This window comes from Protomyctophum parallelum (genome assembly GCF_964188405.1).
Source record: "Protomyctophum parallelum genome assembly, chromosome: 1".
NCBI classification, from domain to species: Eukaryota; Metazoa; Chordata; class Actinopteri; order Myctophiformes; family Myctophidae; genus Protomyctophum; species Protomyctophum parallelum.
In genome coordinates, this window is record NC_139697.1 from 65,677,542 (window position 1) to 65,699,114 (window position 21,573).

At 40.5% G+C, this 21,573-nt stretch overlaps 3 protein-coding genes across 5 annotated transcripts; 2 read left to right on the plus strand and 1 right to left on the minus strand.

Moving 5' to 3' along the window:
• The first annotated feature begins 2,367 nt into the window (after nt 1-2,367).
• slc25a15b (solute carrier family 25 member 15b) lies at nt 2,368-9,338 on the plus strand. 2 transcript variants are annotated; one of them, XM_083766836.1, is made up of 7 exons: nt 2,368-2,669; nt 3,506-3,618; nt 4,027-4,285; nt 5,041-5,178; nt 5,673-5,848; nt 6,634-6,792; nt 7,359-9,338. In XM_083766836.1, exons 2-7 carry the CDS (start codon nt 3,564-3,566, stop codon nt 7,475-7,477), a joined length of 906 nt encoding a protein of 301 aa, XP_083622962.1. In that variant the 5' UTR covers nt 2,368-2,669; nt 3,506-3,563; the 3' UTR covers nt 7,478-9,338. The 2 variants fall into 2 exon arrangements, with proteins under 2 accessions (XP_083622962.1, XP_083622963.1); XM_083766837.1 differs by having other exon boundaries at nt 3,510-3,618.
• A 435-nt stretch (nt 9,339-9,773) lies between these two features.
• On the minus strand, nt 9,774-14,172 carry tm4sf21a (transmembrane 4 L six family member 21a; the record flags this gene model as incomplete). Its single annotated transcript, XM_083767466.1, has 5 exons — nt 9,774-9,914; nt 10,103-10,289; nt 10,403-10,539; nt 11,306-11,371; nt 13,996-14,172. 5 exons carry the CDS (start codon nt 14,170-14,172, stop codon nt 9,906-9,908), a joined length of 576 nt encoding a protein of 191 aa, XP_083623592.1. The 3' UTR covers nt 9,774-9,905.
• A 2,196-nt stretch (nt 14,173-16,368) lies between these two features.
• Nucleotides 16,369-20,664, plus strand: LOC310861002 (mannose-P-dolichol utilization defect 1 protein-like). Of its 2 annotated transcripts, XM_083768247.1 has the most exons (7): nt 16,369-16,575; nt 17,094-17,159; nt 17,545-17,677; nt 18,086-18,171; nt 19,242-19,360; nt 19,588-19,698; nt 19,933-20,664. In XM_083768247.1, exons 1-7 carry the CDS (start codon nt 16,455-16,457, stop codon nt 20,050-20,052), a joined length of 756 nt encoding a protein of 251 aa, XP_083624373.1. In that variant the 5' UTR covers nt 16,369-16,454; the 3' UTR covers nt 20,053-20,664. The 2 variants fall into 2 exon arrangements, with proteins under 2 accessions (XP_083624373.1, XP_083624374.1); XM_083768248.1 differs by lacking the exon at nt 17,094-17,159.
• Nucleotides 20,665-21,573: the final 909 nt, after the last annotated feature.

Below are 21,573 nucleotides of genomic sequence, written 5' to 3' on the forward strand. Positions count from 1 at the left end.
TGGGGTACATTTCTGTTCATCGAAAATAGATCAAAATGAAATGTTGATTATTTCTTGTCTGTGATGTAGACAATGTTTTTTTTTTATTATAAAAGGCAAAAAAATTAAAATATTGAAATTGTGTGGGTCTGCTTTTTGGGAAGAAATGCATGATTAAATTGATTGATTGATTGATTGATTGAAATATTTATTAACAGTTTGTAGAATTTACAGTACATTTTAAGCACAAACTCAATACAAAGACTGTCAACTGTGAGTGGACGACCCAATTACACTTGTTTACAACAGGGTCCACATTGTTCAATTCATCAAAACATTTAAAGACATACAGACAAAGAGACATACAAATAGACATTTCTATGTAGCTAAAGTACAGAACAGGAATTCATCATATGGGAAGCAAAAAAGGGAAAAGATACAATATACAGTGAGGGAAAATGGGGGGGGGGGGGGGGATTCAGATTTTACAGAGGCCAGTTTCGAATTGCAGCCATCCGTAGGTGCCCTTTGAGAGCGGTTTTGAAGGAGTCAAGGGATTCACATGTCTTAATGACTGTTGGTAGGGCGTTCCACATTTTGGTGGCATAGGAGCGAAAATAATTTAGTCCCTTGTTTGTGCCGAATCTGGGTTGTACATGGTTTGTTGCACTCCCTCTGGTGTTGTGGGTGTGGACTTCGTTTACATTAAGGAAGTATTTAGACAGGTACATGGGTATCTTGGTGGTGTATCGAATCTTGTGGACCAGACCCATTGCAAGATGCTGTACTCTGTCGTCGACCCTAAGCCATCCCAGCCTGTCAAAGTGGGCAGGGGTGAGGTGGGTTCGGGGGGTGAGGCCAAGTAGGAGCCTGACCAGTTTGTTTTGGGAGGTCTGGAGCCTTGTTTTAAGGGCCTTTGAGGTGCTGTGGTACCAAGAGGTGGATGCATAGTCAAAGAAACCTTGTACGAGGGCTCCTGTTAAGGTCTTCAAGGTGTTTTTGCTGACCAGTGAGGAGATCCTGTAAAGGAATCTTGTTCTTTGATTGACTTTTTTGATTACGTTGGTGGCCATTTTATCACCGGAAAGATTGGCCTCCAGGATGGAACCTAGGTAGGTAATTTCATCTTTTCGTGTAATAATATTGTCACCCACTCTAACCAAGAAGCCATCTGCCTTGCTGAGTTTACTATTTGATCCGAAGAGGATGGATTCAGTTTTTCCCAGGTGTAAGGATAGTTTGTTATCAGCGAGCCAGGTGCAGATTCTACCGAGTTCAGAGCTGAGGGTCTTTTCAACCTGCAGTTTGTTCCTGTCCGAGACCAGCAGTGCTGAGTCATCTGCGAACAGGAACAAGTTGCAGTCACAAGCTGAAGTCATGTCGTTAACATAAATTAGGAACAGTAAAGGCCCTAGTATGCTTCCTTGTGGGACGCCACAGCTCACTGGGAGGGGAGGGGACAGTGTTCCGTTCACCTCCACCATCTGTTCTCTCCCCTCCAGGTAGGATTGCATCCAGCTCACTGATGTGCTATCAAAACCAATAGCTTTAAGCTTGTTAACCAGTATGGAGTGGTTCACGGTGTCAAAAGCCTTTTGGAGGTCAAGCATGACCATGCCGCAGTATTTTCCAGCATCCACCTCGTGTTTGATGTGATCGCTCAAATAGAGGAGGCATGTGTCAGTGGAGTGGGATGTTCTGAAACCAGATTGGAACTCGTACAGCAATTTATTAGAGGCAAGATACTTTTCAACCTGTTCATAGACTATTTTTTCCATCACTTTCGAGATGGAGCTTAGAATAGAAATAGGGCGGTAGTTGCCGGGTTCTAATTTACTCCCTTTTTTGTACAAGGGGGTTACTTTGGCCAGTTCAGTTCAGTCTGTTAGGCTACTGATCCGAATGTTTGGAGAGACATATGTGACAGAGGACATTTAAATCTCTTCTGAAAAGTGCATGCCATGTAGCATGCCACGGCTCACGAGTATGGATATTCGAGTCACATGGTATAGCATAACAGTATTTTCTTTCATTGTTCAGTTGCAGCATCGTTTGTAGTCCTATGCCGTTTGTAGTCCTAAAACACGGAAGTGACGTTCTGTGGGTGTTCTGCTCAATGTTGGCAAATTATAGACTTTATATTAATTTAATTTGTAATATGACGCGGTTACGTCGCCTGGCTTCAAATTAAACTTCTTTATTTTAAAATTAGTTGTGCTTTCAAAAACATGAAACATCCGACTATTCTTGCTATTATGCAGTGATACATCGTGAACCGGAAATAAAGCCTAAATTGTGCTCCGATTATGGCAGATCTACAAGCTCACCGCGCGTCGCGGATGTGACGCGTTGTGGGCTTGTACATCTGTTACTTCCGACCAGCGACACTGTCGCTATGAATGAAACCGTTTATCGTTTTTTGTTATGCAGGTAAAACGTTATGTATCGAACTCGATCCCTCCTGGCCTCCTCCATTCATTGAAAATCGTTAGAAAAAGATTAGATGCTTTAGATAGAAAGTCCATGTTTTGTTGAGCTTTCATATCGATATCGGCTCACTCGCATGTAGCATGCAGTCTCCCTCTGTTCGGAGTCGGACGTGTTTAGCTGGTTGCAGCACCTATTGTCAAAGACAACTGCCTTGACATTTGATGCCACAATAACAAGTTCATCTTTGATCTTCTAAAAAGGTTTGTATGAACTTCGTACTATGAAGAAATCTCTGTTGTTCTGTGACCGGCTTAAATGCATGTGCATATTTGCAATAGTAACGAAATGTTGGCTAATTTAATATAAAGTTTTGGCATTCTGAATTAAAGTGAAAGATTCACAGAAAACTGTGGACAAATTACCTTAACGTTTAAAATGTAGCTTACGCAGTAGTCACCTAACCGGTCATACGGAATCAGTGCATGTTACAACATGGATAACGTAACGTTACATACTCTACTTTACTTCATTGGACTGAGGATTTTGCATTTAGGACAGCCTGGCCAGTGGCCAGGGCAATGTTTAGGTCACGTCGCCCTCTCATGGTCATGGTGCGTTCAAAGATCAGCTTCGCTTCTTGAGTGAATTAATGGCCATTTAATAACCATTTGACAGTTATTAGTTTACAGAGAGCTAATAGTTTAATAGGACAGTGAGTTATTGTTATTGTGTGTGTGTGTGTGTGTGTGTGTGTGTGTGTGTGTGTGTGTGTCAGGGCTGATGTCACGCCTACCTAGTGGTGACGTCATCCCCTCCTTTTATAAGGCATTTCGCCAGCACAAGTTCTCTGTCCGATTATCATTTTATATCTGTCTGCTTGAGAACCTCAACTAAGCCTTTCAGTCGAAGTTCTACTAACTTGTCCGTTAAGGTAAAGATATAGCCAAGACCCAGGTCACCCAGGTCAGCACCCCCGCTCTTGTGACGAAGAACCATCTCCAACCTTACAGTGTGTGTGTGTGTGTGTGTGTGTGTGGCCTCAGACTCTTGTAGATGTTTCACGTTTCAGTCTTAATCTTTGGAACCTTTGTTGCAGCCAGGAGCTTTAGCTAGCTGATTCAAGAAGAGCGAACATTGCCAACTTCTCAGACATTATGGCCCCACATCCAGTGATCCAGGCCATGATCGACCTTTCTGCAGGAGCTATAGGTAAATACCAGAGTCCACAAAAAAATCTGGTGCTTTGACTTACTTGTAAATTACTTATCAGCAGTGGTTGGCAACAATAGCCAACAAGTGTGCAATATTGAGAGACCTGTGTCTGACCTCACGATATATTTTTGCTGACTTCAGTTTTTTATTCACCCGGTCTCTTTGTGCTGCCATGGATTGTATGCACTGCTCCATAGCGCACAAACTGCACAAGCCTGATCAGTCTGATCCTTATCTGTCTTGACACATTCAGTGTGTGAGTCTGCTGTCAATTGTCATCATCATACATACATGCTCAGCTCTCCTGTGATGCTTATGATGGCCATATAAATGTATGTTTAGTAGAACACATTGTTCTCTTAACTGGGTCTGTCTTTCTCTGTTTCCTTCTGTTATTTGTCCTAGGAGGTGCAGCATGTGTCCTGAGTGGGCAACCATTAGACACTGCCAAAGTAAAAATGCAGACATTTCCTACTCTGTATCGGGGGTTTGTCCACTGTTTTTCATCTACCTACAGACAAGTGGGTCTACGTGGCCTCTACCAAGGCACCACCCCAGCTTTAATGGCCAACGTCGCAGAGAACTCTGTGCTCTTCATGAGCTATGGCTTCTGCCAGCAGGTTATTCGTCTCATTGCTGGACTAAACAACGATGCAGTACTCAGGTAGGGAGAATCCCAGGATGGTTGTCTGATTTACATGCAAAGAAAACTGGAGACTTAGGCCTCTTTTAGACAGCGACCATCTCCATATAACACGTCAAAGTCCCGTTGCATTCTCATTTTTTCTTACCCTTTACACGAGAACTCACACGTTATGATATAATGTGCTATTATGCTATACTGTCGCTAGGTGGCGATAACGGGCTGCCAAATAGACAACTGGTCACCCAAGTACAAGAAGAAGACGCAAGCGGCGCAACACTGCTCTGGGCGCGCCACGGGATGATATTTATTAAATAAACGCTGCTGCCGCGGCTGCCGTCTATCACAAGGCTTTTTATTTACATCATGGTTTTACATTCAACATCGCTGATGAGCATCACTTTGTAGGCGAGGAGGGAGGCTTGTTCAGGAACTCCATTATATCATAATGATATTGGTCTGCATCAATGTAATAAACATATGCGCTGTGAGCCATGATGTCATAAGTTTTGCGGATTCACCGTTTTGCCTGTTTATATGGAGACCATAGGAAACGGCGTTCTCAAAGATTTCCACTCTGGGAGGCGGTTTCACTTCGTTGCGTTTTCACCTCCTGAGAACACGGTTCTCGTCTAAATGACAGCAGCAAACGATACTTTATTTTGACATTTTATACGAACACCATCCTCGTGTAAATAGCACTTGAGAGTTGCTCTTAGAATGGTGTTTTTGTGATTTGTCTGAAAGAGTTTGTCTCTTCTGTCTCTGTCTTTCAGTGACGTGCAAAAAGCCTGTGCTGGTTCAGTGGCATCCATCTTCTCCTCTTTTGTATTATGCCCCACTGAGCTTGTGAAGTGCCGTCTCCAAGCTATGTATGAAATGCAGGCTTCCGGCAAGATCGCCAGTGGCCAAAAGTGTGTATATGTTTTTGTTTATTCTTAACATTTTTATGCCACTATCTTTTATTTATTTGAGCAAGTAACAAAAACTGAACTGTAGAATTCTGAGCTATAAAGTTTCAACAAAAGCCTCAAAATGTAGTCCCTTTTTATTTTTATTCAGTGGCGGGAATGGGCTATCATAGTTACCAGCAGATAAACAAAATGTTCAAATATAATTATTTTGATATTTATAAGCATTCTGCTGTTGGTGATCAATTTGTTTCATAGACCTCATAGCCTACATGTTTGATCATACATGATTACTATAGTAAAATATTCCCATGAGATTCAGCATGCAAATGTAGTCACTGTAGACTAGCCTAAACGAAAGCTTAAGTTAGAATTCATCATATGGAAAACAAATCTGTATTTTCAACAGAAAAATTAAACAAAAATGTCCAGTTAAAAATATGTCATTTGACAAAGTATATCAGCCTCAAGCTAAACTTGTTCTGCTTTGGTTGAAGCACAGTGTGGTCGGTGGTGAAGACAGTGATGAGGAATGATGGACCACTGGGCTTCTTCCAGGGCTTGACCACCACCATTGCCAGAGAGGTTCCTGGTTACTTCTGCTTCTTCGGTGCCTATGAACTCTGTCGCTCCACATTTGCAGACCACTGGAAATGTGACAAGGATGAAATAGGTACAGTTCTCGAACTTCTGTCAAATAACTACTTGTGCTCTACACACTGGAGAGCCTTCTTTTCCCATTAGTATCTGTTATGTACATGCATTTTGTTGTTAAAACGTTTTTTTAAAACATTAAAGCTATACATTCTTATATTAATCATTGCTATATAGGTTTATGACATGGGTCTCCCTGTCTCTCTAGAAGTGCATCACCTATGTAGATGCACTGCGGCACAACAGCTTAGCTAACAACACTCTACTACAGTGTATAGCTCAAGACACTGATGCTAGATAGGAGAGTGTGGAGGGCAGTGATTCAAGAGTCCTGAGTTGGTGTTGGATAGACTGCACTCTCACATCGCATGTTTCATTACTTCCAATTGTTTATCCTGCATCCTGTATGATGCAACTTTGACATTAAATAGAGCAAGCAGAGGATAATTATATCATAATCCTGTTCCTGGATTATTGTTTTCATTAACCCATGAACATACTTTGTGTTTTGATTTGCTCATGGCAAACTTAGTGTGATATTTAATGCAGCATTCAATTCACTTATTTTTATAGGCTTGCCTTGAACGAGTATGTGTGTTATTATAAACGTAATGTATTGTAAACGACAACGTAGTGTATTATAAACGTAATTTTGTGTGTGTGTGTGTGTGTGTGTGTGTGTGTGTGTGTGTGTGTGTGTGTGTGTGTGTGTGTGTGTGTGTGTGTGTGTGTGTGTGTGTGTGTGTGTGTGTGTGTGTGTGTGTGTGTGTGTGTGTGTGTAACTGGTACTGTCAAATGTAACAGGTGTGGCACCGATTGTGTTCAGTGGGGGTTTTGGAGGGGCATGTCTTTGGCTGGTGGTCTACCCTATGGACTGTGTCAAGTCTCGGATACAAGTAATGTCCATGACAGGCAAACAGGCAGGATTCTTCAAAACATTCATGACCATCACACGCACTGAAGGTAGGAAGAATAACTAACGTGTTTGTGTGTTAACATCCACCAAGGTTTTCATTTGCAAAAACATTGTTCTAATCTTAAGTTTTTAAAAAGCAAATGGTTAAAAGTAGGGTCCCGATACGCTTTTTTCGCTTCCGATCCGATCCAGATACCTCAGTTTCTGTGTTAGCCGATACTGAATACCGATACCAGTGTCGTGATCTCATGTTGTGTTTATAGTTATCTAGCTACTGTATATATCTCGTGTTGTGTTTATAGCAGACTCCTCACTCAAATGTGCAAAAGTTTGGGCAACTCCAAAGCAAACTCCACATGTCCCAACATTTTATTTACCTGCCATAGTGTCAACCCCTTACCCCTGTGTCGGATTGGTGGTTAGACTGGCATATTCACTGATATGACCCGATATGACAAATAAGGGCCAATCCGATTCCAATTTCCCGTTACCGATACAGTATCGGGACATCTCTAGTTACAAGCCTAGTAGTACCGTGCAGAGTTTTCCTCCTTCAAATAGTAGCCACATCTCAGTTTGTAAACTACCCTGCCTCTGTTGTTTCCATGTTTAGGAGTGAGGGCACTCTACTCCGGCCTTACCCCCACCATGATTCGCACCTTCCCAGCCAACGGAGCATTGTTCCTTGGTTATGAAGTCAGCCGGAAGTTCATGATGAAACAGTTTGACTAAGTGGTTTCTCCTTCACAACAGCCTGTATACATAAAATACGAAGAGGAGTGCTTCTCTGCCAATGGTTAACATTTTAAGTCAAAGTGAAGTTTTGTAGCCATTGATGGGACCTGAGCAGTATTCTGCTTGTAGAAGTTTTATGTGTGCTGGCCTGGGTATCTTACATTTCATACTGTTGTTAGATCTATTTAACACTACTACACTCTATTTCTTTTGAGTCTGTAGAATCAAGACCCTATCTTGCATGCCTTAACACTTTTTTGGATTTTTTTTTACTAGTTTGAAAAACATTTTAAAATAGTGAGAATAGCCGATCTACATTGACAGACACGTTGTGAGTAGAGCTATTTGAACTATTTCAAAATAGTAAAAAACAAAAAGCCAAAAAAGTTAAGGAATAATGGTTAAGGCAGCGTGCAAGATGGGGCCCTGTGTTTACATCTTTTAAATGAAAACTTATATTTATTAATATTTTCATATTAGATTTATATGTTTGGACAAGCCATGTACATTTTCAAAAATCACTGATATAGCAGTATAATTATGCATGGCACTCTTAAACAGCATTAGTCTCATTTAAGTATTGTGAACACTCCTGATTCCAATGTTTCTCTGTCTACCTCAGTTGATTAATACTTTGATTCTCCTCAGATATGAACTGCATTGGAATTATGTATGCAGTGTGCTGGTAAACTTCACTTGCTCTTTATAAAGAAAAGCACTCCTTGATTGGAATACCAGACGAGTCGCCCATTTACCAAATCGTCCCGGGCGTACAGCCGGTGGAACTGCGCGGCTTGGTATTCTTAAAGTAACCTAAGTAAATTATGCTTAAACGCTTAGACCTAACCATATTCCTAACCTTAACCTCAGTAAAACTATGCCTAAACCTAACCCTATACCTAAACTTAACCCCAGTAAAACTATGCCTAACCTTAAATTATTTCTAACCTTATTCACAGTAATTCATGAATCGCGGCACCGAGCGGTCGGCGTGAGGTCGGCTGAAAACAATCGCGGGCGAGATGGATTATGGGTGACCGTACCTGATACTCTTGTTTGTTAGGGTCGTTGACTCGTTTTAGAAAGAAAGACTTATTCCTCTGTGATGGCTAACAAGTAAGCAGCTTTGATCATCACCATCAGACATGAGTGTTGTTTTGGTGATGGAATAGTGCACAAATCTTTTGCACAGTTTTGTCTTTTTCTTTTTTACTATAATAGACAAATACTGTTGAGGCACAATTTATTATATTTGTTAAAACTTGGTTAAATATAAATATAGGTATTATAACATAATGTGCATATAACAAACAAATTAATTTTAATGTTTGTAAAATATTTTACTATGTTTTTAAGTAATGCAAGGCACTACAAACCTGCCTCCTTTAAACATAAGCAGCTCTGGCCTTTTGGGGCATTGCTCATCTTTGGTGACTGTCCATACTCCATACTATGATTTTATAATATCAACATGGTTATTTGCTCCTGCGACTACAAAGTTATCCTTTTGGTATTATATACAATAGGCCTAATACGTGTCAAAATGGTACAAATGTTTTTCCTCAGAATATTATGAATGACTGAGACCATGTTTCTGTATTGCCAAGCTAGCACAGCAGGCTACTTATTTTATTTATGTTTTATATAACATTGTCTGCATGAAGTTGACATTTACTAATTGTCAAACTTGCAGGCTTCATTTCAATGCTTAACATGAAGACTTCATTCAAGTACTGAAGAGTGAAGACAAATGTGTTTTACAAATCTTAACTAGCTCAAATTACATCAATATATTTGGAGATATGTATCCTTATGCAGGACTAGATGTGATTATATAGATGGTAAAATCTGCATTAAAATGTGCCATTGAAGAATAACCTGTTATGCTGTTGTCATTGGATGGAAACAATTTGATCTATTGCATTGTAGTGCAGTGGACAGTGCGATGTGACTTAAATAATGAAACACACAGTGCTATAGTAAGCTTAATTAGTTTAATGCAATACAATTATGTTGTATGTGTTCAATTCTCAATATAGCAATACTATGTATACATTAAGAAATGCCACAGTATAGGCTATAGCTTAAAGGACAATAAGTATAAAAGACATTGTGCAAGACTCATTTTGCATTGGTTTGCTATGTTTACAGTGTTAAAATAATTGAGCTTTAGCATTCAATATAGACCCCCCCGCCCCCCATAGCAACTGATCACATTCACACGGCAGCCATTAGCTCCTACATCATTCTTCATCATACAGTTGTGAGAAACCATCCCCCAGGTCTGACATCAGAGCAAAATGGTAAAAATAGTAATAATGTCCATCAATTGGAAGATTTGTGATGATGTAAGTCATGCACATTTACCCTGGCTTTTATCTTTCTAACCACAAAGGACACCAGTCCAGGAGTCTTCATTCAGGATTTACAGAGGCTGTAACAAAAACACCAGATATCATTGTCTCAAATTAGAAAATATGATAAAACTCTGGGAATCAAAACTTCTGGTTGTATAGTTAGATGTGGAAAATACTGACATGTTATATACTGTATTTATTTCACTAATTTTCACCATAAACTGGATTGATTCTGGTTTTCTTGAATGCTTAAGTGACTGCTTACCCCCTTACTGCGGCAGGTTCCACACAGGCAACCAAAGAAGCCATTGATCATCTGAATGGCACACAGCACCAGTTGCGCACCGCTTGCCACCAGCAGGGTAGAGAATAAACCAGTGTTGAATTGTACCACATTCTTGGGCTCCCTGCATGTTCCCCACCATGTATGATCTGTCAGATAGCTACTACCCCTACAAAAAGTGGAATACAGTATATGAGACAAGCTGTGCAAACATGCATTTGTTTTCACAACAACAAATTGATAGTTTTCATGGATGTAATTTGCAAGTCACTTGTTTGTCACCTGCTGTCTTTAAAAGGTGTTGTCCAAATCAAGATAGCTTTACAGAGTGGTCCATTCTGCAGTCCAAGCACTGCCACAACAAAACTGTAGAGGGCGCCAGCCACCCCAACTGCAGAAAATGCAATGGAGAGGAACATCTGCAGAAGTAAAATTAAAATAATATTTATTAGCATAGTTTAATATGATAGGAAATAATTGGAGGAAATGTTTTCTATCAAATATTGGAGCTTGTGTGGCATTCCAGATTCCAGTGCTCAATGGGGGAAGTAATTACCACATTCCATTCCATGTGTATTCATAGTCATTGTTTGTGGCAGGGTTCGCTATTTACTAAGCAGCAAGTTACCAAGAAGCTCCAGAATACATGGAATTAAATGTTGCGACTGTAGGTCTCATTTACTATGAAAACCTACATCTCCAGTCCATTAATTAGTCACCCACGCCTCCATATATGGTCACTCCTCGGGACATCACATTTCCATATATGGTCATGCCTCGTGACATCACGCCTACATATATGGTCATGCCTCGTGATGTCTCGTGACATGATGGAGACCCTAGATCTCCATATCTGCATACTGTATATGGAGCCGGCCAGCAACTCTACATCTGATCTCAAACCCTTTGATCTCCATATATGGAGCTGACCTGTTCTGACATTCCATATGTTGATCAGTCCCCACCCGTCCTTCCTGTTCTGACATTCCATCATCAAACTCTGTACACTCAAGACATGCTCCATATATTATGCGCCAGTACAGAATTAATTTCATATGTTGATCTGAGCAGTCTGCCGTCACCCAGGCGGGTGCGTTCACGTGACCTCGCCCTTTAGGGCGTCTTACTGGTATATAATATATAGTATATTTATATAAAGTATATTTATTGCCCTGAAAAGCTCACCCCACAACGGTTTCCACAGCACCCCTGTTTTCCTGTCAAATGGATGTAAAGTGCTGGCACCAACACCTAGGGAGAAATGAACAGTTTGAGAACACAATACACAATTGGTGAAAAGCATTGTCTAAATTAGACTGAAATCATTGATTAATATTTCAATCTGTAATTCTGCCCATTCATGTTGAATTCCACTAAAAATAAGTATTTTAGATCATGGTTCTCAATGGGTCCGTGAGGGGGTTGTAGGCGGTTCCCAACTAAATGATTCAAAAGTGAGTGTTATGATTTGTCCATGCCTCCATAGCCTTCTAATCAGTGATGGGCAAGCTACTTGGAAAATGTAGTAAGCTACACTACCAGTTACTCTCTATTAAATATAGCTCAACTACAACGAAGCTATCCCCAGATAATTGTAGCAAGCTACACTATAAGCTACATGGCAAAAGTAGCTAGCTACATGGACACTACTTTTTTTTTAAATATTTTTTATCAACTTAATGATCAAGTTTCCACCTAACAAATAGCCTAATAGGCAGGCAAAAATGCTGAGTTTGATTGTTTATTAAAAAACAAACAGGAAACAAGCCCTCTGTCTGGCTTTTGGTGTCAACTTTTTCACATTTACTTGTATTAATGTACCTTGCGGTGTCAGGAGCCGGCTGATTCATGTGTTCAGTGTTGGGAAAGTTCTTTTTTTTATTAACTATAGTTCAGTTCACAGTTCATTTTTTTAAAGGAACTAATTCAGTTCATAATTCAACATTTTGAACTAAAGTTCATGGTTCCAAAAAATGAACGATTTTAGTTATTATTATTATTTTTTTATTATTATTATTATTGCCACAGCCTAGCCATTTGCACACCAGCTGAGAGACATAATTTAGACTAGAGAATGCTAGTCTCTCAAGACAGACTGTTGCCTCGATAGGCACTGTTTTACCGAATATTTGAGGATGGGATACTCAGATTGAGAGAATGCTGACAGGCACTTAAATGAGATGTTAATGTCCTGTAGGTAGACTTAGAAATAAAACTAGTGTTGACTAATCAATACAAGTGGCTCTTATTTTGATGGGGCAGTTTCTGCACAAGAAGTCCGTTTGACTTGTAAACAAGCTACGATGAATGAGCTGTCAAAGTACTATAGTCGCTAAACCACGTTAGCGATCAAATTTTTCAATATGAAAACTTTCACTTAGACAATAATGTAGGTTACACACGCTGGAATTAAACATGGAACCTGCAGGCAGCATTAGGTGAGTAATTAATTGTGTTGTGCTAGAGATAAAAGGACAGCTGCTGCGTGGGATCCTCTTGCTTAACAACATAACTGTGTCAGAGTCAGACTCATCTTATCTAAACCAACCAATCATGGATTTTTTTCCAGGTATTTTTTTCCCCCACAAAACTTTATTTAACAGTCAATTTGTAACTTATAGCTTTTGTTGAAAGCTACGTCACTACTTGGGTCTAAAAATAGCTACACTACAAAAAACGCTACTTGGTTCAAAAGGAGTGAAGCTACCATCAAGCTACTGATAAATGTAGTTAAGCTATGTAGCTTCGCTACTTGTAGCTAGCTACTGCCCAACTCTGCTTCTAATGAAGTCTATGTACTTGATACGAGACACAATAACGTCACGTCACGTCATATGCCATCTAATGGTCTTCTTGTCACGTCATATGTCCAGCACTACAGTATATGTATTGCCTGTCTGTGTAATACACTTTGTGAACTTCGCGTGATATTGTCTCTGTGTCATCAGGCCCGTCGCTTTAAGGAATACTTCAACTGAATTGTCACACATCACCCAGACTGTTAGGTGCAGAACGAGGGCCTTCTAGATCACAACACATGGAGTGTACACATGGAACCAACCAACTCACTTCCTACCTTCAAATCTGGACTGAAAACCCACCTGTTCAGAATCGCATTTCCAAGCTGATGTGTTTTTAAACTTATATATGCACTGTTTCATTGGTTTTATTATTTTGATCGTTTTTCTTGTTCCACCCCTGGCCCCCACACATGTAAAGCGTCTTTGAGTGTCATGAAAAGCCATTTATAAGTCCCAGATATTATTATTATTATTATTAACTCTTACTGATGTATACTCAGAGGTAGATTTTAGTGTAGATTGGGACCCCGATCTACACTGTAAAATCTAATTGCGCTATTGCATATGAAACTGGGGTCCTTGAAATGAATCACATTTTTTTATGGATGTTTTGATAGAAGACCTTTCCGCAGTCATCCTCGGACACAGCTCATGACAGAGTCATGCATTATGTGCAATACAATGATGCTAGTAAAGTCATGTATAATGAAATCCATCACGGCTCTAATTAGATGACTCTTCCACAGTATGCAAGCTTGAGAATCTTAACCATTTCATCGTGCACATATTTTGTGGCTTTGGCAAATCATGTCTATCATTATTATGTTATACAGAAAAAATACCAACTAAATAAACGTACTTTATATTGTGGCCTACTCCTGTGAAAATACCAAATAATAACACATGCTAAATTATATGATAAGGCTGTGGTTCTCAAAGTGGGATCCAGGGACCCTTTCTGGTCTGTATACTCCGAGAGCATACAAATGGGTCCATTTGGTCCCATTTGTACGGTGTCAGAGTTATGGGGATCCTTGAAATTAAAAAAGTAATGTAATAAGGTACAGTACTTACCATTAAGCCGCCTCCAACCAGCCCTCCCATGTATTTGACCTCTTCAGTAATGTGTCCATCTTTAACATATTTGACATCCCAGCCGGGGAAGAACAGCAAGATGTTGCAGAGGATGGAGATGACAGCAAGTGGGAACAGGCTCCCTCCAACGCAACGGGCGCATCTTCCAGTGCACATTGTCACTTGCTGGATACTACTTTAACTAAAATACTCTAATCTGTGCACTTCTGATCAGGGAGATCCTTGACTGTGTTTGGCTGATGTTTCCTGTAAGTTAGACGAACAAATGCTGTTGAAAAATAGCCTTTTCCCCCGTCTCTCAACTAACATTAATTCAGAGGAATGGAGATATATACTAAAAGGGCGGGGTGGGTGCTTTTGTGTGGGAGGTGTATCTCAAGTCATAAGGCTGGGATGGGCTGCTGCAGAAAGTAACATGGCCTCTTCTTTGTTATATTGAGAGAAAACAATTTGTTCTGTGGTAAATAGAGGTGTCTTCTGACTCAGACAGTGTAATCGTATTAAATGTAATGATAGTGACTACGGTGAGTGTATTTTAAAACAGGAAGAGGATTTCCGGTAAGCTCAACAGTAGGCTACAACACTATACTGTAGCCCCATGTGTTTACTGTTCTTATATTTACACAGCACACCAGGACCAGGGTTGGACTTTAGACCAATCTCAGCACTGTTTGACTTCAACTGTAAAACATTAATACATGGCAACGTTTGTTGATGGTTAAACATGTGTCACTGTTACTGTATTTAAACAGTCTCGCGCTTTACATAGATTGTGCCATTGTACATAGATTCACCCATTCACACACACACATTCATAGACCGATGGCGGCGGAAACCATGCAAGGCACCAACCAGCACATCAGGAGCAATAGGGGTTCAGTGTCTTGCTCAAGGACACTTCGACACTAACTCATTTAATGACCATGGTACTAACTACTAGGTTATTATGGTTAATGGCTGACTATGGGTTAATCACTATGGTACAGAGTATGGTGCTGACTAAGGTTAATAACTATGGTGCTGACTATAAAACGGCCTTTGTTTCAGTAGGTACTAGCTAAATCGTTATCTTTATTTTTACAAAAGTTTAGACCAGAGCTAGTTTTAGTACTAGGCCTCGTTGCAGTTATCTAAAAACAGAATTCTGAAATAATTGTGTTGAATATTCATGGCTAAAAACATAATCGCCTTATGTAATTCAAAAGTAGCTTTACCTGCATGGCGGAGCTAGCCTGGCCCCGAGTGAAGAGAGTGGCGACACTAGCGTTGACTCCCATTGTAACAATGGAATGCAGAAGTGCTCATTCTATCTCAATGGGATAGTTACAATATTTGGAACTATAGCCCATAGGCACCCACTTTGCGGCGAGATCAAAGCGTGTCGCCCCTCTCTTACTATTCCACTCGGCCCTGGCCCAGCCTGTGTGCTTTCTGGTCTAGAGGGGCGGGTGCCGGTCGAAAACAGGCGGTGGATCCTATTGGTTCACTGATCCGAGCTCCTGCCCCCGCCCACCTCTTACCTTCCCCCAGAATGGCCCTACTGGTCAGATCTGGGACTGCAGGCGGGCCCGTGCATTTAGCATGAGGAAACACCGTGCAGCTGGGGTTTAACATTGAGCACTTCCACATTTTGGACACAAAAATGTTGGTGTCCAAATCATAGAGCGTTCTTCCGGCTGCTTCAAAACGCCACTGAGCAACTTCCATCGAAATGAATAGCAGGGGGGAGGGACAGTCCACCCTCAATCCTTATAACTCTATGCCCCTCCCCGGTAGAAAACAGTAGCTTCCTATATGCCAGATCTTCCAATGGGTTTCCCCAGGCTTTCATTTTTGAGCCGAATGCGGAATGCGGAAAACGGCCGCACCTGTCTGCCCAGGTCACATTCAACCCAGATTCGGCTCATTTTGCTCCTATATGCCACTAAAATGTGGAATGCCATACCAACAGCTCAAACAGCTGTTAAGAAATGTGAATTCCTAGGCGCAGCTACAATTCTAAACTGGCCTCTGTAAAAAAGTTAAAGTCCCCCCCCCCCCCACCCTATGTTTCTATACTTTTTTCTAACTGTGAATATGATGCTTTATTTTTTGCATAGATAGAAGTGTATATTTGTATGTCTTTAAATGTTCTGGTTTTATCCTCTTGTTTTTGTATTGACCTACTTTCCTTGAACTGTAGCCTACCCATTCTGCAAACTGTCAAGATTTTCAATCAATCAATCAATCAATCAATCAATCAGTCAGTCAGTTTAAAGCTCACCTACTGGATCCTGTTTTTCTGCACGCACCTTTTTCCGTTTCCGCTCTGCCAAACCGGATCTTCAACTTCATCTTCAGGGTGTCGCCTAAGGTCGCCTATCGTAGAGGTCTACATTTTGGGGAGCGCCCCAGCGCCACCCCATTCTCAGCCCAGGGAAACAACAGCAGCATTCCTGATGCCGATCATGGACACGTTGGAAGAGAACTCACTGACTCCTGTTAAAGAATTCCTTCTTACTTATTTGATGCCAGAGAAATGTTACGATTACTTTTTCGTCAATTTTAACTTTATGCACGGTGAGTAATGTTTTGAAAGCATTATGCATGCAGCAGTTTGTGGGGCAGGGCGATTCCAGTGTTTACGTTTACTCTGATGATCTCATATTATATGTCTCATATTTAGTTATTATTAACGTTAAAAGCTAATTAACAGGTCATCTCGCCCCTTTGCCAACTCGCCCCCGCGAAAAGTGAAGACGGCCGGGCTCGCCCCGGAATTTCGAAAAGTCGCCCCAAGCCGTGGATAGCTCGCACAAAGCGTGGATATCTCGCACCAAAGCGTGGATATCTGGCCCCAAAGCACGGATATCTCGCCCCATGTTTATTTCATGTTTATTTTACCTTATTTCTCATATTAGAACATTTAGCTTTGGGGTGACCGATCTTCCCGTTGGGGCGACCGCCTGACCGGCGACCGATCTTCGCCGCTTGGGGCGAGTTGGCAAAGGGGCGAGCCGTCTCGTATTCTTATATTCATGGCAAATAACTTTCCAACCGCAGGCGACCACTGTACTAAAGTCATTGTCATGTTTTAGTGCCTTGCTTGAAGATTGTACTGAGCAAAACAGTAGGGCTGTGGATTTTACTGGAGATTGTCATAGGTGAGAAATTTCACATTATCTACCAATAGTTACTGTACGTATATCAGGCTTAACATAGATACAGTAGGCCTACATTTCCTTGGACTTTTGAATGTAACCCACGCCACTTAATTTAAGCGCACACATATTGAAAAGCCTGCAGCCTAGGCCTACTACCTGTCAATGTCTAGTCTAGACAATAAATTGTGGTTTATAGGCCTACAGAGGAGGACACATTTTGAATTCCACATACCGTACTATATCAACAACATCATGTCTGCCTGAGCCAATATCGCCCAATAATTAAATTATTTTATGTAGTCTGTTTGGTTTAAAGAATCGCTCTGAATTGTGATGTCTCCATTGCCAATCTCATATACCGGTATACATGTATTTGTATTCTCAGCACCTCTAGCTCAAGTGTTGAAGATAATAAAAGGGAGGAATGCAGATGGTCTGAGCCTGACATCTGTTCTACTGCAGCTGTATGCTGGCTCAGCACCTGTGCTGTTCCTCATGGCCAAGGACTTCCCCCTCAGGTACAACTGGGAATTGTGTCACAAATCCATGGCATACGAGTGGAATGCTAAAGGAAAGTGCTTGTGTGCTTGTAGATCTGCTATTTTCACTAGTTTGGGTCCCGGGCAAACGTCAAATTGTTTGGGGTGGGTCTTGAGCTAAAACATTTGGAAACCACTGGTGTAGGAGGCACTATTTTGGCACCTCGTATCAAAAATCAAAAACTATCTACACTACAGCATGTAGCCTATTATAATGTGTATTTATATGCACAAACACACCTCAGCACACCTGCTGAGTCCGCTGAGAATTTACATCTTCCGAGATTTTACCCACAGTTTTCATCCTATTTTAGGATTCTGTTTCAGAAGAGTTAATTACCATATAGTTTGTGCTAAGATTTTTTTTTAAATCTTATCTTAAAACAGTGCCTGGGGCGAGAGGCTCCTCATGTTGATTCTGACTGCATTGATTGGCTTCCTCATCCTGCATTACCGCGGTCACACCCTCAAAGGTTTGCTCACACGCTCAACAATCTGTGTGTATTCAAGTCAGGTACTGTAGATTCACAAACCTTTTCATGTCAAGGACCCTCAAATTATTTGATGTATTTGGCCACGGACTCCCATCCGAAAAGAAGTCAGGAACCCCCCACGATACAAGATTTGTGTTTTAAAATGTCACATTTTTCATATATTTTCAGTTATTTTCAAGATTTATTTGAAGATAGATCTACAAGCTCACAATGTGATGCGTTGTGACTCGTGAGCTTGTAGATTTGTATTTTCAAATAGCCGAAGTACAGTATGTAGGTTTACAGCTGGAGACCCCCTGGAAACACCTCAAGGACCCCTGGGGGTCCCTGGAGGCCACTTTGAGTATGGTGGTAAACATAGCCTCTCAACTGTAACAGAATGCAGATAATAGGCTACTTGGCTCATGGTCACCCCATTGTTGTTCTTGGAAAGATCAAGTTGTCTTTGTCTTTCACTGTTTTACATATTTTCAAATAAAATACATTTCCTGCTAACAATACCTGACTCACACTACAATCTGTGCAATTTGATTATTTGCCTATAAATCACCACATTTAATTTCATAAAATGTTTTTTTTTCTTCTTTTTAGTATACTCGCTTTGATATGTACTGACGTGACTGGTCATAAGAATGCAGTTTTTGAGCTTTGTATACGGTATACACGCTATACTGAGTACTATACTGAGTGTATTTACTTTGTGTAGTAACTTTCAGTGTAGTAACTTTGTAAAAATTAAGTACCTGTACAATTTACTATTTCCAGCAGTTTAATACACATCACATACAAATCCACTCACGTTAGCAAACCTAGGCCCAGCCAAGGTTTGCTAGTATAGAGTGAGTGTATTTAGGCCCACACATAAGATACTTTTCACCATAGCTTTTTACAGCTACTGTTATGTACTGTATGTCTGTATCTAAAGGAATGAGAAAGCAAAAGTATCACACACATCCAGGTTACACCACAATTGGCTGGTCAAACTAAATAGCTTTTAGCACGGAAGACTCTTCTCTGTCAGGGTTTACATCCCAGGGTTTATGTTGCAGGAATGTCGATGATCTTGGCCTACAATGTTGCTATGTTACTGCTGGGCTCTTCAACATCCTCTACAGCTGTCATCTCTACAATGCAGGCCTCCAGCATGCCGGCTGTAATTGCAAGCAAGGTAGCAACGTGAAGGATTAACTTTATAGTATGCATATTTGGACGATACTTTATTCTCATGAGATGGGTCCTATTATAGCTTATGAACATGTATGTCTATGTATTCACGATGAGCCAACTACGTTTTTCTGGACCACATTGGAAACAAGTGCGTCATTACGCTTGTATGTGTTTATCCTGGGTTTAAGTCAAATTGAATCAACTCAACTGTTATGTATTGTACTACAGACTATCCAGGCTGGGACTAACAACTGCAATGGTCATACTGGACAACTCTCCAGTCTGTCCGTGTTTCTTGTCTGGGCAGGCTCTGCAGCAAGTATCTTTGTTTCTCTACAGGTATGCTAATGATAACCCTGCTTCACTTGCACACTTGTGTGAGTGCATACAGTACGTGTGAGTGCGTGTAAGTGCATACACACAAATAACCGAATATATATACGTAGATTCATGGCCACACACAAGCTGAACAGTTCATTTCTACGTCTATTGTAATTTCTCATTATTACCTATTACCTCATTTCATGTAACTTAATTTTATTTCAATTTTCACTTGTTATCCTCCTATTTTAGAACACAGGGAAGTCTCTCACCACACTCGCCCATGTACTGTCAGCCTGTCTCAGCTGTATCCTGCTAGTGCAGGTCGTCTGCAGAAACAACAGCGCCTCTGTGAAACAGAAGAGTGAGTAATGGTCAGTGTGACAACAACTAGTCAGAAATATAATTAAACAAGGGCAGTCTGTGAGTCAGAGAATTAAGTCCTGCTGGTGCCACACTGAACATACTATGGTATGGTAATCCATTTTCTTAAACAATGTGTGATATTGCCCCCTAGTGATGTAACTAAGAATAGCTTCTTATTCCCTTTTTATGCCAGATTTTTTCCCCCACAATATAAACAAAACATAGGGTGTTATGCATTAAAACTCTGAAGTGCAAGAAGAGATGAGGAGTGATGGGAAACATTTACACTCAGCAGGGGAATGAAAACTTGATTAAAGTGGAGAAACTGGCATATCCCTGTTAAAAAACACTCTACAGCAGTGATTATAAGGTCAGAATATAGAGCTTTAAGTTGTTAACAAAAACATTGTTTTTACCCAAAAGATATTAAATACCATACCTTTTTAATTTAAGGGAAATAAATATAAATGAAAAGAATACACTCAAAACTTGTTTTGAGGAGAAAAGCTCTAAACCACTTAATTTGGCCTTTAAGATTACTTTGACAGAAATAATAAACTCAACAACACAATAAGCATAAACAATGTAAATTGAAAACTATTTAAACTGCTCTTAAAACACTAATGGTGGTCCATAGACCATTGCTTCTCAAAGATGAGTCTGGGGACCCCCAGGGTTCCTTGAGGGGTGTAGGGGTGCCCAGCTAAATGATTCAGTTAGGGACAAAATGCACCCTTGACAGCCATCGACCCCTATAGGGGCTTTCGATAAATTTCTTACTTTTTCACCAATAAAGAAAACCAAATATCTTTGCACTATTTTACACGGTTGATAGTATTGATAAATAGCTCAAGATAAGCATGTGCAAGGCAACGTGCAAAAAGTCAAGGGTAGACACTTCTTTGAGCGATTTTCGACGACATACTACGGTATGTTGTTTTTCATGGTTTTCAACAATTAAAAGAAATGTAAAAATCATGTCAAAAGACATAGGCTACTATAGTATGTTGTTTTTCATGGTTTTTGACGACATATGTTGTACGTAATATACGTATGTCATTTTAAAATAGTTTTCGATGCTGCTCCAGAGTGTATTGTCACATACATCCAGTATGTGGTGGAAATTTGTTTTCCACCACGAAGTAAAAGTACCAATACTGCAATTTAGACCTACTTCGTTACAAGTACGGAATTGAAAATGTACTTGAGTAAAAGTACAAAAGTATCAGCATCAAAATGTACTTAAAGTACTAAAAGTAAAAGTATTCATATGTGTAGGAAATCTACTGACACATTGTGAGCTTTGTAGATCGGCCAAAATGTGTAGATCGGCCAAAATGTATAGGGTTGAAGTGGTTAATGTATGTTTTCTTCTTTTTTTTTTTTTTTTTTTTTTTGCGGCTTACGCCTTTTATTGATTTTTGAAGGGACATACAGTAGGCTGACAGGAAACGGGAGAGAGATGGGGGGATGACATGCAGTAAAGGCCGTGTCGGGTCCGGGAGTCGAACCCGCGGCACACTGCGA